The 16,916-nt window shown below is 40.4% G+C and overlaps 1 protein-coding gene across 1 annotated transcript in view; it reads left to right on the forward strand.

Annotated features, from left to right (window-relative positions):
• Positions 1–16,916, forward strand: part of MCF2L2 (MCF.2 cell line derived transforming sequence-like 2) — a 194,542-nt gene that overhangs the window by 134,666 nt on the left and 42,960 nt on the right. Inside the window, exons 15-17 of the mRNA XM_029214819.1 lie at positions 11,058–11,124; positions 12,143–12,258; positions 13,425–13,494. Of these exons, the coding sequence (XP_029070652.1) occupies positions 11,058–11,124; positions 12,143–12,258; positions 13,425–13,494 (253 nt within the window). The remainder of the gene's footprint in view (positions 1–11,057; positions 11,125–12,142; positions 12,259–13,424; positions 13,495–16,916) is intronic.

The following is a 16,916-nucleotide window of genomic DNA, read 5'->3' on the forward strand; positions in this document are numbered from 1 at the left end:
TTGCTGAACGCTTCCCACATTCATCAAAAGTTCAAACTTTCGGTCCAAGAAGCCTCATCTACAGTACAATGGCCCCAGTGTACTTCTCCCTCGATGCCAACAAGGCCCAAATGCTGACATTGGAGGCACACTAGCCCCTTTCCTACAGCTCCTGCTTCTGCTCCTGTGGTTTGGCACGATTCACCAGCCTCCCTCAATTCCAGGATCTTGGCAGTTGGATGAAACCATACTAGGTATACCCAGAGCTGGAAGATGAAGGGAACTGACAGCACAAAGAGGTACTCACCCACAGGCCATTCTAAGAACCCATTTCGTTCCTTTCTCTTCACTTCTGCATGGGGGGAGGAACCTCAACTCATCTCCTTCCACATCAATACATAAGGGCATCTCTCATGTGCCCCTATAACCCTCAGTAGGGGTCCCACAGGGACAGGGACAGTCTTGCTGGGACAGGCCCTGCTTGCTGGGACCCTTCTTGGTGCAGTAGAGCTGTACTGTGGATTGAGTGGGCCTCACTCGGGGGAGGGAGTGGGGGAAGAAGACTGGCGGGTGGGAGTGAGGCTGCCACAGGTTTCCTTTCCATGCTGCAAATGCTCAAACAGCCCCTGTGACAGTGACCTGGTACCAACCCCCTGCCATTAGATCCCTCAGCATTTCTTCTCCCCTCTCCACCTGCAGATCATATATCCATTTTCACACTCCCAGGGCCATACAGCATTCTGTGCAGGTTCCGAGGGACTGCCTCTAAGTCTACCTTTTTCTCCCCAAGCTAGGAGCATATATCCAAATTGAGTGAACGAGTGATACTTGTGTAGGGACAATCTTGAATTCTACCTGATTAACACTTAACTTTTAAAAGACAATTGGCACCATCCTGCCCACAGTTATGTAAACTGAGAAAAACTATTTGGATCCTGTGAGGGGTGGTACAGAGGAAAAAAAGAAAATTACAGCACATGGAGATGTTCAGAAAACAGTTGTTGACTATGACATGGGGGCTACGTGCCTGGCCCAGATGCAGTGATTTGAGTTAGAAATTTTGCACTTAAGTTTGGTTGTGCTGATATTTAAGGGACAACTAAAATCTAATTCTCTGTTACCCTTTTCTTAATAGTTAATAATTTCTAAGCGCTCATTGCCTGCTTTATGGGGCATACATGCTTCAAATCCTACTCAAATTAATTCTAAAAGGCAGTTATAGTCCTGCCTGAGATTTATATTGAGTATTATTTAAAATATGGACCATTAGTTAGGAATTAAAAATAGCTACAGTGAGATTTTTCTTATAACAGCACTTTTCAAAAGCCAATTCTAAAGTTCTTGACAAATCATGTGCTCTGAAAAACATATACATTTCATGAATCAGTCTTGATTGGTCTAATGGTCTAAGGACATAAAGCCCAATATTAATTAACACCTATTTGATCCTGCAGATATAGGGCTAAGGAATCCTAGAAAGAGCAATATCTCTGAGAAATATGTTTCTAGCATAATAAACAAACAAACAAACCCTCTTGGGAGGAAAGGAATTAATAGAATAATAGGATATCTGCTGGTAGATCTAGATACAAATAGGTCTGCAGAAAGGTACACAGGGTAAAGAAAGCAGTGTGTCTTTTCATCAATTTTTGATCTTTGACTATTTTATACACTTTTTTTTTTAATCTTTGGGAATTTCCTTTTTGCAATAGATTTCCCTTTGCATGAGGCAGAAGCTCATTAACTCTTTCACAATTTCTTTTCCTTACGGGAGGATTATCAGGTTACTGGATACTCCTGTTGGAATTAGTACCAGTACTACCCTTTCCCATGAATTGAGGTAGTAATGGTTTTCCTATCAGCAGTATTCCAGGAGTCTACTTGGTACCAGAAATCTCTCCCGTGAAGTTTTGTTATGTTTGGATTGCACATGTGCGGATACACCGTGGCTCTGAGATTTGATCCAGGTTCCTTGAATCCTAGGCATAAATGGCTGATGGTCTGAGCCACCCCTTTTTCTCCAACCTGCTTCCCTGTGTCCTTACTGTGCAGGCCCTGTCCCTTACAGAGCCATGCTGCAGAGTCAGAATATTGGTACTGTTTCAGTGGACTGACATTCACCCTTGGCACGTCAGTTCCCCTGTCTCTAGTTTTAGAGCTCGAAGACCTGGATCTGACCTCTTTCTGGCAGCACCAAGTCAGCAGTTTGACCTCAATCAAGTCACTTAATGCTCTGAGTCCCAATTTCCTCTTCTGTGAAATGAGAATAACAATTAGTGCCTGCTCCTGCTTACAGAATTGGTGTCTGTTCCTTAAATCTACCTTCATCCATTCCATAAACATTTATTGAGAATTTCCTACTTGTAAGGCATGGGGACAAGGGATGGATGATAGGACATCTGCCCTGCAGAAGCTCTTTGTCAGGTGTTGAATGGATCAAGGAAGATGATATGCACATTTAAAAAAATAACTTTACTTCACATCATGAGGTTAGCTATTATTTTAAAAATGGAAACTCATATGTGTTGATGAGGATGTGGAGAAACTGGAACCCTGGTGCCTTGCTGGTGGGAATGTAAAATGGTACACAATATTGTGGTTCCTCAAAAAGTTAAAAATAGAATTACCTTATAATTTAGCAATTCTCCTCCTGGGTGTATACCCAAAGGAAGTAAAAGCGATGACTCAACGAAGATTTGCAAACCAATGTTCACAATAGCCAAAAGGTGGAAACAACCCAAATGGCCATCAACAAGTGAGTGGGTAAATGAAATATGGTCTAGGGCTTCCCTGGTGGCGCAGTGGTTGAGAGTCCGCCTGCCGATGCAGGGGACACGGGTTCGTGCCCCGGTCCGGGAAGATCCCACATGCCGCGGAGAGGCTGGGCCCATGAGCCATGACCGCTGAGCCTGCGCATCCGGAGCCTGTGCTCCGCAACGGGAGAGGCCACAACAGTGAGAGGCCCGCGTACAGCCAAAAAAAAAAAAAAATGGTCCATACAAACAATGGAAGATATTTAGCCTTAAACAGGAATGAAATCTGACACATGCTACATCATGGATGAACTTTGAATACATTATGTTAAGTGAAATAAGCCAGACGCAAAAGGACAAATTTTGTATGACTCCACTTATACGAGGTACCTAGGCAAAATCATAGAGACAGAAGGTAGAGTGGAAGTTACCAGGGCCTGGTGGGAGGAAGGAATGGAGAGTTAGCGTTTAATGGGTACAGAGTTTCAGTTTGGATTGATGGAAAAGTTCTGGTGATGGTTGCACAACATTGTGACTGTATTTTAATGCCACTTAAAGATTGTTTAAATGGTAAATTTTATGTTATGTATATTTTACCACAATTTTGTAAAAATTGGGGGAATTCTGAGTCCGGTGGTTAAGGACTCCACACTTTCACTGCCCAGGGCCCGGCCAGGTTCAATCCCTGGTTGGGGAAACTAAGATCCCACAAGCCACGTGGCACGGCTAAAAAAAAAAAAAAATTATAATCCCTAAAATGCTACACAAATGCATGTTTGTTAACTTGAATTAGGATTAATGGGATTTGGTTTATAGTCAGTCCCTCTTTTAAAAAGTGCAGTATGCGTGAAATTACTTTGTCATTATTTATTATGTGATATTGAAGAGTGAGCCAGATAAACTTTAGTGATTACTTATGCCCCATCCTTCTCTAAAAAGAATTTAAGGTAGTTTACCCTAAACACATCAGAGTAATGAGATCAAATCCAATTAACATCAGACAAAATATAGAAACTAAGATATAAAAGTGGAGAAGACAGAACAGATGGCTTATCAGCAACTGAGCAAAACTTTCAACTGTTAGCCTTCCAGGAGACAGAGAACAGTTTATATTCATCAGACCTTTTATTAATGCTTAAAATATCACTGATTTCAACAAGGTCATTGTATGGGTCCATAGAGTTTCATATTGTTACCATTTATAGTTCTGGGAATTTATTAACCAATTATGCAACACGTAACCAAAACAGAAGAAGGATGTGAAACTAAGAACATGTTTTCCTAAGTCTGAACCCTCAGGACCTATTCAGTGCTGAATGAAATGGGCTCCTGGACCTTTCTCGTCCCCGTTGGCCAACTCGGTCTCCTGAACCTTCCCCTCGGCTCCTGCATGGAGTCTCACCGTAGCCTGGCGTGACAACCGTCTCCTCCATCCGGCTCCCCCTCCCCCTGACTCCCACACTTCCCACGCAGATCCTGCCCCAGCACCTGGTTCCCACAAGGCCCCGGGTGTAGCCACGACTCCTAGCCCTGCTCCTGTTTCCTTCCTCCTGGAACACCCTCCTGTCTTGCTGCAAGTTGGCACCTCTTACACAGGACAGTCCAGATCTCACCTCCACCAAGACCTCTCCAGCCCACGCTGATTCCTTCTCCTTGCCGTCCTATTGTACATGCAGTCACATATACACTGTTTAGTTAATTGAGGGTGCAAATGGACAGAAAATCTTACGACCTTTGCTTCTTTTCTTATGAGAAATGAGAAGCAAGGTGTGGTTAGACCAAAGACCACATCATACATTTTATTTAAAATGATTTATTTACAACAGAGTATTACTTAGCCATAAAAAGAAACGAAATTGAGTTATTTGTAGTGAGGTGCATGGACCTAGAGACTGTCATACAGAGTGAAGTAAGAAAGAGGAAAACAAATACCATATGCTAACACATATATCTGGAATCTTAAAAAAAAAAAAAGTGTTCTGAAGAACCTAGGGGCAGGACAGGAATAAAGATGCAGACGTAGAGAATGGACTTGGGGACATAGGGAGGGGGAAGGGTAAGCTGGGATGAAGTGAGAGAGTGGCATGGACATATATACACTACCAAATGTAAAATAGATAGCTAGTGGGAAGCAGCCGCATAGCACAGGGAGATCCGCTTGGTGCTTTGTGACCACCTAGCGGGGTGGGATAGGGAGGGTGGGAGGGAGACGCAAGAGGGAGGGGATATGGGGATGTGTGTATATGTATAGCTGATTCGCTTTGTTATACAGCAGAGGCTAACACACCATTGTGAAGCAATTATACTCCAATAAAGATGTTAAAAATAAATTTTTATAAAATGATGTATTTATAGAGTGACCTATGAGAGCCAGTAGGGATACTCAGGATGATCTAATTCAGCCTTTTGACACATGAAGAAATGGAGACCCTGAGAAAGAAAATGTCTTGCTCAAAGTTACCCTACATATTAGAAGCAGAAATAGACTTGGAAACCTATTTTTGTGAAACCCAGTATTTTTATATCACCATGCTAGTTTCATTTTAATTTGTGTTTTATTTCATAATCAGCAAACAGGACTTTAGATGCACCCCAAACATAGGCCAAGAGGAGCAACATAATGTAGTGGGAAGAACACGGACTTTGCCAAAGCCAGAGACCTTGGACAAGTCAGTGCATGGCCCTGGGGCTTTCTTTTTCCATCTGTAATATAAGGATTAACTGATGGTCTTTAAGTTTATATCTGCTTCTGGCATTTTATGAATGTACTAGACTGTTGGCCCAGCCCCACCAAATAATTTACAAGTACTGGGACAGCATACATCGCTCACCTTTGCTCCCTCTTCCACACTGTCGTCCTCGGCCTGGGACAGTTCACTGTCCTTGTCCCCTTGCATGCTTTTTTCAAAACTCTGATTAAACTTCACTCGACTCAAAATCGGCAGTGTCCCCTCCCTTCTGTGCTCCTGAGTCCTCTGGCTACCTGGTACCTATCACTCTGCACAGGAGTCACTGATTTTCTTGTCTCTGCCATTAGACTATGAACTCCCTAAGGCCTGGCATTTTGGTACATTTCTCTACCCCAAGTGCCTATCATGGTGCCTGGCTCATAATAGGGAGCTAGTACATGCTTGGTAAATGGATCTAATGGTTTTTGTCTGGAAAGCAAGGATAAGACTGTGGTACTAATTTCACCTGAAGCTGTTGGAAAGAGTTTTCATGGAAAAGGGAGAAATGGAACTTTCAGGAATGATTAAAATTTGAAAAGAAGTATAAAATAATGATACCATTGGCCTAACTAAAAGGGGGTAGGTGGCTTAAAGGAATGGATCAGCTCAGTGTTACTTAGCCAAATAAGGGAACATCCGCATTAGAATCATGTGGGGTGCTTGTGAAAATTACAGATTCTACCTCTGTATTTTATCCATTGCTCCCCATTCTGAATCTGTGGCTCTGTACTTACCTTTTGAGCAAGCCCCCTAGGAAGATTCTTTTCACATGAATGGAGAGTCTTGAAATCCTGGGAGGAATATTGACAGTTGTGGGCAACTGAAAGCTATTTTAAGTTTTTGAAGAGGGAGAATGATGGCATAATGGACTTGAAGCTTTAGGAAGGGCATAGACTGGAGGTCTGTAAAATAGATTGATGGGAGTGAGATCTCAGAGGCAAGAGTGAGCGGCTAGGAGTACACCAATGTATTCAAGATGAGAAGCCTCGGGAGTTTGCTCTGTATTGGTGGCATCGGCAATGGAGGATAAGCAGTGACTCCAAGAGGTGTGTTCAGAGATGAAAAGATGAGGCTTGGTGACAGATTGAATGTAAGCGATAATGGCAGGGAGGAGTTTGCAATGACAACTGTGTTTTAGGGACCCTAGAGTATGACCCTTCCACTGATATGCATGCTGTTTCTGTCTGATGAGTTCTATTTCAGCCTGAGGTGATGAGGTGTCTGGGAGGCATCCAGGTGAAGACATATGTAGACAATTGGCAACATGGGCTTGAGCATGACCAAAAGTCTGGCGGGAAAATGATGATGTGGGAGAGTCAACAGCATGAGGGAAGAAGAGGGAAGGAAGTCTGGAAACCTGAGTTCAGACCTTGGGGGAGCAGCAACATTAGACACAAGGAGGAAGATGAAGCAAGGAAGGAATAGAGAAGAAACAGAGAGGTGGGTGGTGAATGAAGATTGAATAATAAAGAGAAACCAAAGGAAGAGAAAGGTTTAAGAAGATGAGTATCCATTACATCAGATGCTCTAGGGTTTGAAACGGATAAGAATAGACCTTTCCATTTGGCAAAGAGGGTATTAGATGAAAACTAGCTTTTTTAAAGTGAAAATCTATAATACTTTCTGACGCGAGTGATATGATAGAATACAAGGAGTAAATGAAATCTCTTGACTGCATATTGTATTGACAGGTAATGAGCAAAAATATATTTCTAACAGACTGGTTTCCAAAAGGATACTCTTCTACTGGAGAGCTGGGAAATTGGGGAGGGGACGAGGGGCAAGGGTTAAAAGGGGGAACAGATTAAGGTGTGTGGGCAAAGAAGAAACTTATCAGGAGATCCTAACGTGTACATACTACATTAATGATCTTGCTTACCAAATAGGGCTGCATTCATTTTTTTAAAAGGCTTTCCTTTCTTGCCTCTCGCTTACGGTATCATCTTAAACACGAGCTGTCATATAGGATGGAACCAGATCTCCAAAGCTCTTTTTTTATGCTACCTTGAAATATGGCTTCAGAGAAGAAACAGCCCCTTAAAACACATTATGCCTCCATTTCCTCCTTAATGACCTGGGGGTGTGGGTGAGGGGAGAACCACTTTTACATGTAAAACAAAGCCAGAGTATACATTTAGTGTAGACTACATTCATGCAGGCTGATCTGGCGTTGTGAACCCCATCCTAATTACAGTGTTCCACCTCTGGGTAGATGTCCACCAGGGCATAAATTGCTCTAGGTGTTTAAGGTTTTAAAATGACTTGAATACTCCCAATGTTTTCTGTTTTTTATCTACATTATATATACTTGATGACTTTAGATATTAAATCCTTGATTTTTTTCTGTGAACAAACTTATGTGCTTTGGAATAATAAAGCAGGCAATCGTCAGCTAGAATCATCGATTCTCTCCCATTTTATAAAGTTATTTGAAAGGAAAACAAAGGAGAAGAAAGATAAAAGAATGGTTAACAGTGATATGAGAACTTTTTTTTTTTAATCTGAACAGAAATGAAGGCTACCAGTGTTCAGGAGACTTTCTATTATTGGAGTTTTATCCATTGCACTCAAATAAGTAAAATGAAGCAGTTGGACCTGGGATATGACCTGACAAGGGACTTTTTTTCTTCTGAGTTGTGGATTTTTTCTTGTGTCAGATTCGTAAAGACTCCTAGGGGTCTCTAAGTTCTTATATTAACTGTTGGATGATAAGATTGATTTCTGCCCACCACCTGGTTGTTTCTGCCTTGTGACTTCATTTAATCGTCAACACATTCTTAAACAGCCTTGCCAAGTTGCTTAAGCCCAGTGCTTCACGGAGACATAAGAGGCTGGCTGTACTCTGGCTTTCTATGAATGCTTAACTGTTGCTGTGGTCGTACTTTATGTCATGGCTCATAGAAACAGACTGGTATTGAGGCCTATATTTCCTTCTGACATAGTAACTATCATCATTTCAGGATGATTTACAAAAAGCAAAGGAACCTCTTACTCAGAGACACCGTTAAGCTAAATATGATCTTAGAGTAACTTTTTTGGTAGAATTATACTTCTTACAATTGTATCCTTGGTCAATGGCTATCCTTTATCAGTCTTGCCTTATAACAAGCATTTATAAATAGATATGGAAATGGTCATTTTTAAGAAAGAATAATTGTTGAGCTATAAAATAGGTAGATTATAGCATTTATTTATATCTCTCAAATGGGGTTTATATGTCATTACCTCCAGTAACATTCATTTTAAAACGTCATGTAAACTATTTTTTTAATTAGAAAAGCAGTAGATGTTTAAAGTTTTTGTTTAAATCAAAGATTGAAAAAGGTGCAGAATAAAATGTAAAAATTCTCCTCTATTTCTAGTCTTCAGTATCACTTTCTAAAAGCAATCACTGTTAACAATGTTTTTTTAATTTATTTTTTATTGAAGTATAGTTGAATTACAATGTTGTGTTAATTACTGCTGTACAGCAAAGTGACTCAGTTATACATATATATATACATTCTTTTTCATAGTCTCTTCCATCATGGTTTATCACAGGATATTGAGTGTATTTCCCCAAGGTCCTAGTGCTATACAGTAGAACCTTGCTATTTATCCATTCTACATATACCGGTTTGCATCTGCTAATCCCAAACTCCCACCCCTACCCTCTCCCACCCCCCTTGTTAACAATGTTTTAAGTTTCTTTGCATGAATTTTCTAAGCATATACAATTTTACATATATGTATGCATATATGCTCATTTTACACATAGTATACATTTTATACAAATAGTCACTCTGCAAACTGTTATACATCTTGGTTATTTTTTTTAAATTCACTTAAAATACATTGACTGTGTCATGCCAGCATGATTCAGTCAGCTTCATTCTTTTTAAGAACTGCATAGCATTTCATTATATGTATGTACCATAATTTAAGTAATTTCCAGTTTATATCTGGTTGTTGTCGTTCTATTGTTCTAATTACAAACAATGAACATACTTAGAAGTGAAATTACTGAGTCAAGGAGCATGTGTTTTAAATTTTGGTAAGATATTTCCAAGTTATCTTGCACAAATCTGTACTTTCACCAATGTTATCTGAGTGTGTTTCCATATCTTCATCTGCCGGTCTTCCTCTGAGGTTTACAATGTCTGCCATATTATAGAATTTGAAAATTGTACTTCTTTTTAATATGTTTTTGTTGGATTCGTATATATTGAGCATTTTTTTCATAAGACTAATAGCCATTTATGTATTTGTGTGAATTTCCTACATTGTGTCCTTTATTTGTCCCTTGTCATACCCATTCTTATGAGAGGAAAAGAAACTCTTTTCTAGGGTAGGCTACTGTTTAATAGATAATCCACCAACAGCTCACAGGAAACCATAAATGTATATATTCTACATGTGAACAGTTGTACAAACACTGATTCACTTGGAGGCCTGAAAGAAAGCCCTAAAAAAAGTATGGCCACACAGCCTGAGGAGGGAAAGAAAGCAGTCTGTCTGGAGATAGATGTGGGGACTGGCCTCACTCTTTCTATTGGTTTTCTATTGCTGCATCAAAAAATGACCGCAAACTTAGCAGCTCCGCCCACAATTGCCCTGGGACAGGAGTCCAGGCATAACAAGACTGGCTTTTTGCTCAAGTCCCACTGATAAAATCAAGGTGTTGGCCAGTTGCGCTTCTTAGAAGGTATCCTCTTCGAAGTTCATATGGTTGTGGCTGAATTCAGTACCTTGCAACCACAGACTAGTGCTTCTGTTTCCTTGCTGACTGTCTTCTGGGGGCCATTTGGCCCCTAGAGGCTGCCTGCCTTCCTTGCCACATGCCCTCCCCCCATCTCCAAACCCAGCAAAGGAGAATCTCCCTTGTGCTAACGCCTTCGCATGCTTCCAATCTCTCTGACTTTTAGACCCAGACCTAAAGGGTCCATGAGATTAGGATGTGCCCAACCTGGTAATCTACCTATCTTAAGGTCAACTGATTTGGAACAAAACCGAATGACAAAATACTTTCCCAGCAGCGCTTAAGTTAGTGTTTGATTGACTAACTGGGAGGATGTGTATGTGTGTACCAGGGACCAGAAATCTTGGGGGCCATGTTAGAATTCTGCCTACCACACCTCCCACCTGCCTTTCTCAGGGGAAGCAGACAGAGCTCATGTCTTCTGGCTGAGGAACTCAATCACACGGAGACATGGAATGCCAGAGGAAGGGAGCAGGAAAGCACATGTGCAACGTAGGGATCAGGCAGACCTTCCTGACCAAGGATCCCAACCTGGTATTTCTGACTCCAATGTCTGCCCTCTTGACCCCCTTGCTATGGCTCACAAACAGGTCATTCTCTGGCTACATAAATGGATTTTGAGTCGTTTAACTTTGCCATTTCTTCTCATGCCAGTGTGATCAGAGTGTGCTTTTGTGAGATGTTGGCCTTGGGTGTTCAACAGAACGGAATGAACTGACCACAACCTAAGTAGATGAGCCACTAAGGGGAACTGTATTGATGACCATTATTCTAAAAGAATTCTAAAACACTGCTTCCCACCCCCACCTCACCTCTGTCTCTCTCTTTCTTTCATCTTCCCACCTGCTGCTGATTTAGGCGCATTATACGTGACTTGCTTGAGACGGAAGAGACTTATATAAAAGAGATTAAAAACATAATTGACGTAAGTAGATTTGGGGCGGGGGGGACGTTAAGCATGTATTCAAACTGGAAAAGTTTTGTTGCAGATAGAAACTCAAAATAGTTGCCATATGTCTCTAGAATCCCCACCAAAGTTTCAGGTCTTGTAATATCACAAGTGGTTTTTTCAGTATGAATAAGAACGTCCTTATGACTATTGATTCATGTAACAAAATAACTTTCAATGGATTGTACCAATTCACATGATTCTAGCAATGCCCACCTAGGTTCACCATATGCTTGCCAACAGTGGGTATGATAATTTAAATGTTTTTGATAAATAAATGAGAGAATTGTTTCTTATTGTTTTAAGTAGCATTTTTTGCTTGAGTGAAAATTTATATTTTCTCTATTTTCCTAAGGTAATAATCTTGAGAAATAAACTATATATACAAAGTTTTAATAGAAATTTTTTACAATAAAACATCAGAAGAAAACCAAATGTCCAAGGAATGGAATGGTTGATAAAGTCTTATATACATGCTAAATGATATATTATTCAACTGTTACAAAATAATTATTTTTAATAATATACAGCAACATTGAAATGAATGCTTGTAAGATTAAATTTAAAACAATATATGTAGAAATTTATGAGTCTAAAATGCATATGGAAAAACAGACTACAAATTATATATGTACTGTGATTATAACCATATAAAACAGCTTTTTTAAAAAGTCATGAAGGAAATATAATAAGACAATAGTAATTGCATCAGGTCATAAAGTAATGGGTAAGTTTTTTCCTTTCACATTTGACTTATGTGACGAATTTTAAAAATAGATTTGTTCTTCCTATAAAACTGCCATCTTATTATCATTGCCATTAAGCCATCTTCTTCTGAAGATAGACACATGAGGAAAATAATATCAGAAGAATGTATTTTACGGAATGGCTTTCAGGACATGTGTGCCTTACTCCCCAATTATTAAAGTGGCTAAGTCAGATCATCTCTTATATGTTCCTGTTTGTAAGACCTACCCTGTTTCCACCTCTGCAGGGATATATCATTCCAATGGATTTTATTTGGCTGAAGCATCTAATTCCAGATGTTCTTCGGAATAACAAGGAATTTCTCTTCGGGAATATTAGAGAACTTTATGAATTTCACAACAGGTACATATTCATTCAAATTATCAGGGAAAATGGAAAATAAGAGAAGGATGGAAATCAGAATGATGGAATTTGGAGATGAAAGTGCTTAGACATTTTTAGGCTTAATCAAGTAGTCCAGAGTCAGTGGATTGGATTGGGGTGGTATGGGATAAGAAGGATGCGAGAAGTGTCACAAGGTCCCCGAGGAAAAAGGGAAAAGACATTAATGGAGCATGTACTGGTGTCAGGCATCGATGTTGTATTCATTTGTGGGTTCCTTTCCTTATTTATCTACTCATGCATCAGCATTTACTGAGCACCTGTTCTGTGTCAGGCACTGTGTTCAGCATTGGGAATACAAAGTCGACCAAGACACAAGTCCACATACCTATTATCGTAGCGGAGTGCTGGAAACCAGGGTGTTAGAAAATGCTAACTGGTCAGGGAATTAATTGTCCTTTCAGCCCAGGGCTGCTTGGGTGTTGGGTTCTAGAGAATGAGAGAAGGAAGGGACTTTGGAAATCATGTTCCAACCCTTTCATTTTACAGATGACAAAACCACAAGTTGTTTACTAACTTTACTCACTCTAATGGCCCCAGGATCACACATCTAATTGATAGGAAGGAAGAGACTGCTTGGTGAACTGAACTACAGTTGTTTCTTAACCACATCTATTGTCCATTGGTCAGACACAAGGCTGAAGTGGAAATCCCACTTCTGCTTTCTCTGGAGAAGTTATGCAGCCCTTTGAACCTCAGGTTTCACACTTATGAAACCCTGTCTTACAAGGTTTGGTGGAGGATTAAATGAGATATTGTTTGCAAAGCACTTAGCTTATGCCTGATTTATAGTCAGCTCTCCGTGATAGTTGTAGTAGCAGCAGCAACAGCAGTTCTTGTTAACATTACTATCATGTAGCAGGGATCTTCAGTGTATCCAGTCTGTCTGTGGCTGGTGCTTAGAATTACCAGAACTGGTATGAGTGGTTTCAGGGAATCCTAGTAATGTCACAGAATACATTGTTTTCTTCCAAATCAGCATGTTGAAGATGAGTCAAAAGCAGTAAAGCCTGGAAAACAGCATTTTTCTAAGCACCTCTTAAAACCTTATGTGATTTTACTTCAGAAAATTTTGTTAACCCCATACATGTAAAAATCAAAGCATTATTATCATTTTCTTTCCCTAGGACTTTTCTAAAAGAATTGGAAAAATGCACTGAAAACCCTGAACTTCTGGCACGTTGCTTTCTCAAGAGAGTAAGTCTGTGCTCCCAATAACTCAAAATAACCATGCGATTAAAGTCAGCCCTTAATTTTCTGTGTAATGGCAAGGGCAAATGGAAACACAAGTGGTCTAAAAACTTATATCTGCCTTTTGAATGCAAAGCGGGAGTCCTTTGCAGTACTTCAGCCTTTGTGAGCTGAGTCCAGTTTGACTGAGCTCACCCTGCTAGGTGGGAACGACTGTAAGCCTGGCTTCCTGCCAAGTCCCCTGAAATGGAAGACTGGCCCCCCCAGACCCCTGAGGCAGAGGATCCTTCTCTGAATGACTAAGCTAACTGTTTTAGGGCAAGAATCACACAGCAGGCTTAAATTCTTCACTAAAGTTGTAGTAACACTCTCAAAAGAAGTACTAAACTGAAACTATAGAACATATATTTTCTTCCATTTTATTTTCTACGGCATCAAGGAAAGTTAGAAAATTTTAAGTCTACAGCCTGTCTTCCACTTAGCACCCCATTTGTGAACTTCCTGTCCTACAACATCGTATTTCTGTCTGCTTCCCTTCCCACCACACAGACCTCTCCCCTCTTGCCAGTTCTCCACCTGGCTTTGGGCAATAAATAGGCTGGCTGTTTGGGCCAGTTGTGCTCCCTGGGAGCTGGCTCAGAGAAATGCCTTAGCCGGCATCATTCTCCACCAAGTGCCTCTTTCCTCCTTTGGAGATGAGCCCGGTGCCCTTTGCTTTCTAAACTTTTCCCATTTCTTCTCTCTCTCCCAACCGGCCCTTCCTTTCATTCTCTTGCTTGTTTTCTTTCTGTGAGCCTGAGACAATAGATCAAACAACTTAAGCATTTTTAAACAGCTGAAATGATGACTGATAAGTCTAAGAGCAGTACAGTAAGTCCCCTACCTACAAACCTTCAAGTTGCGAACTTTCAAAGATGCGAACGTGCGTTCACATGTCTGATAACGTAAGTTAGTTCACGTGTCTGGTGTACATTGTCACGTGCATGCATTCTCTGCAAGTGGTTGTGCTTTTGTGTGCTTTACTGTACAGTACTGTATAGAGTACAGTAGTACAGTATCTTTATTTCAAGCCCAGGATGTCTGGAAGCAAGCATAAAAGCAGCAGTGATGTAGTTGGTACTAAGATGCACCGATGGAGAGGGTGTGGAGAAAAGGGAACCCTCTTGCACTGTTAGTGGGAATGCAAATTGATATAGCCACTATGGAGAACAGTATGGAGGTTCCTTAAAAAACTAAAAATAGAGCTACCGTACCACCCAGCAATCCCACTACTGGGCATATACCCTGAGAAAACCATAATTCAAAAAGAGTCATGTACCACAATGTTCATTGCAGCTCTATTTACAATAGCCAGGACATGGAAGCAACCTAAGTGTCCATTGACAGATGAATGGGTAAAGAAGATGTGGCACATATATACAATGGAATATTACTCAGCCATAAAAAGAAATGAAATTGAGTTATTTGTAGTGAGGTGGATGGACCTAGAGTCTGTCATACAGAGTGAAGTAAGCCAGAAAGAGAAAAACAAATACTGTATGCTAACACATATATATGGAATCTAAAAAAAAAAAAAAAGGTCATGAAGAACATAGGGGCAGGATGGGAATAAAGACTCAGACCTACTGGAGAATGGACTTGAGGACATGGGGAGAGGTAGAGTAGGCTGGGACAAAGTGAGAGAGTTGAGAGTGAGTGAGTTGCATGCACCAAACGTAAAATAGATAGCTAGTGGGAAGCAGCCACATAGCACAGGGAGTTCAGCTTGGTGCTTTGTGACCACCTAGAGGGGTGGGATAGGGAGTGTGGGAGGGAGGGAGATGCAAAAGGGAAGAGATACGGGTATATATGTATATGTATAGCTGATTCACTTTGTTATAAAGCAGAAACTAACACACAATTTTAAAGCAATTATACTCCAATAAAGATGCTAAAAAGGAAAAAGTAAAAAGACATGCTGAGCGATAACGATGGAAACAAAAGTGAAAATAATTGAGAGAGTGGAGCGACAAGAGGAAGAAGAAGTAACTGAAGAACGGAAGAGACTCACGACACAGGAAATGGCAAGATTTTCTTTATCTGAGGAGGCACTGTTAGTTTTTGAGGCAAAGGACCTGAATGTAGAATGGTACACGAAGGTTGCAGCAGCCGTTCAGAATGCAATCCAGTGCTACTGTGTCACCTATGATGAGAAAAAAAGAGCTACTACCCAGAAATCACTGGACCTGTTTTTTCAAGAGGGTAGATAGAATTGAATCCAGCAAGGAACCAGAACCTGTGCCATCAACGTCAGGCGTGAGTGAACTTGCCCTCCGTCTCCTATTGCTGACAATCCTTCAGCTCTACCATCTCCCACCCCCTCTCCCCCCTCCAGTCAGTAACTCTTCTTTCCTGTTCGCTCGATGCCAGCCCCTGTATGCCAGCTGTTGTGCTGTACTACTGTACTTTCAAGGTGCTGTACCGTAAGATTAAAAATGTTTTTCTTTACTTTTTGTGTTTTTTTTAATGTATTATTTGTGTGAAAAGTATTATAAACCTATTACAGTACAGTACTATATAGCTGATTGTGTTATTCGGGTACCTAAGCTAACTTTTTTGGACTTAACGAACAAATTGTACTCACAAACACACTTTCAGAACATGTAGGGGACTTACTGTACCTGTGATAAACTGAAAGCAAGCAAACAAAAATCCCCAGGTTTCAAGGTATTAGACATAATGGAGAAACAGAGTCTTCAACCCTCAGAACTCTGACCGACTTAGAAGACCCCTTCCATAGCCCTGTCTGGGCTTTCCATCACAGCCTTGTCATAGGTTTTTCATCCAGTGACAGAATTCAAGATACATTAAAAACCATTTTGTATTCAATCTGATTAATTTCCTTTTTGACTTACTTTGATAGCATTATTCGTGTTTTATACTATTTGGCAATTTTGTGCTCATCAAACCACCAATGTGAAATCTAGTTGCAGAGTTTAGTAATATTTCATAACTGACTATATCATTATTGCAAAGACTTATTGAAATTGTTGAATGAGAAAAAGACCAAATTCCTGTGGGGAAAAAAAAAGGATATTATCAAGTTAAAATTGCCAAGTTTGAGGAAATGGTCGGGCAATTGCTAACTAAACATCTTTTCTTAGAAAAATTCCTCTCCTAAAGTTTTACAGAGCTTTTTATAGTCTCCCATGTTGGGAGGAACCCTAGAAATCATTAATCCAGACCACATACCTGCATATAATCCTATATGATTTATGATATTGGGGAAAAAATACAGGTAATAAATTCTTTCCAAGAACAAAATATTACTCTGAGACAAATGAAGTAATTAAAAATCACAATTACTTAACCTTTGAGAATCCTTGAGGGCATTGTCACAGCTGTGCAAAGACCTGTATTGGTTAGCCAATAAGGCAGGCCCATCACCC

Source organism: Monodon monoceros, unplaced genomic scaffold (genome assembly GCF_005190385.1).
Source record: "Monodon monoceros isolate NGI ecotype Baffin Bay Population unplaced genomic scaffold, NGI_Narwhal_1 Super_Scaffold_11, whole genome shotgun sequence".
Lineage (NCBI taxonomy): Eukaryota > Metazoa > Chordata > Mammalia > Artiodactyla > Monodontidae > Monodon > Monodon monoceros.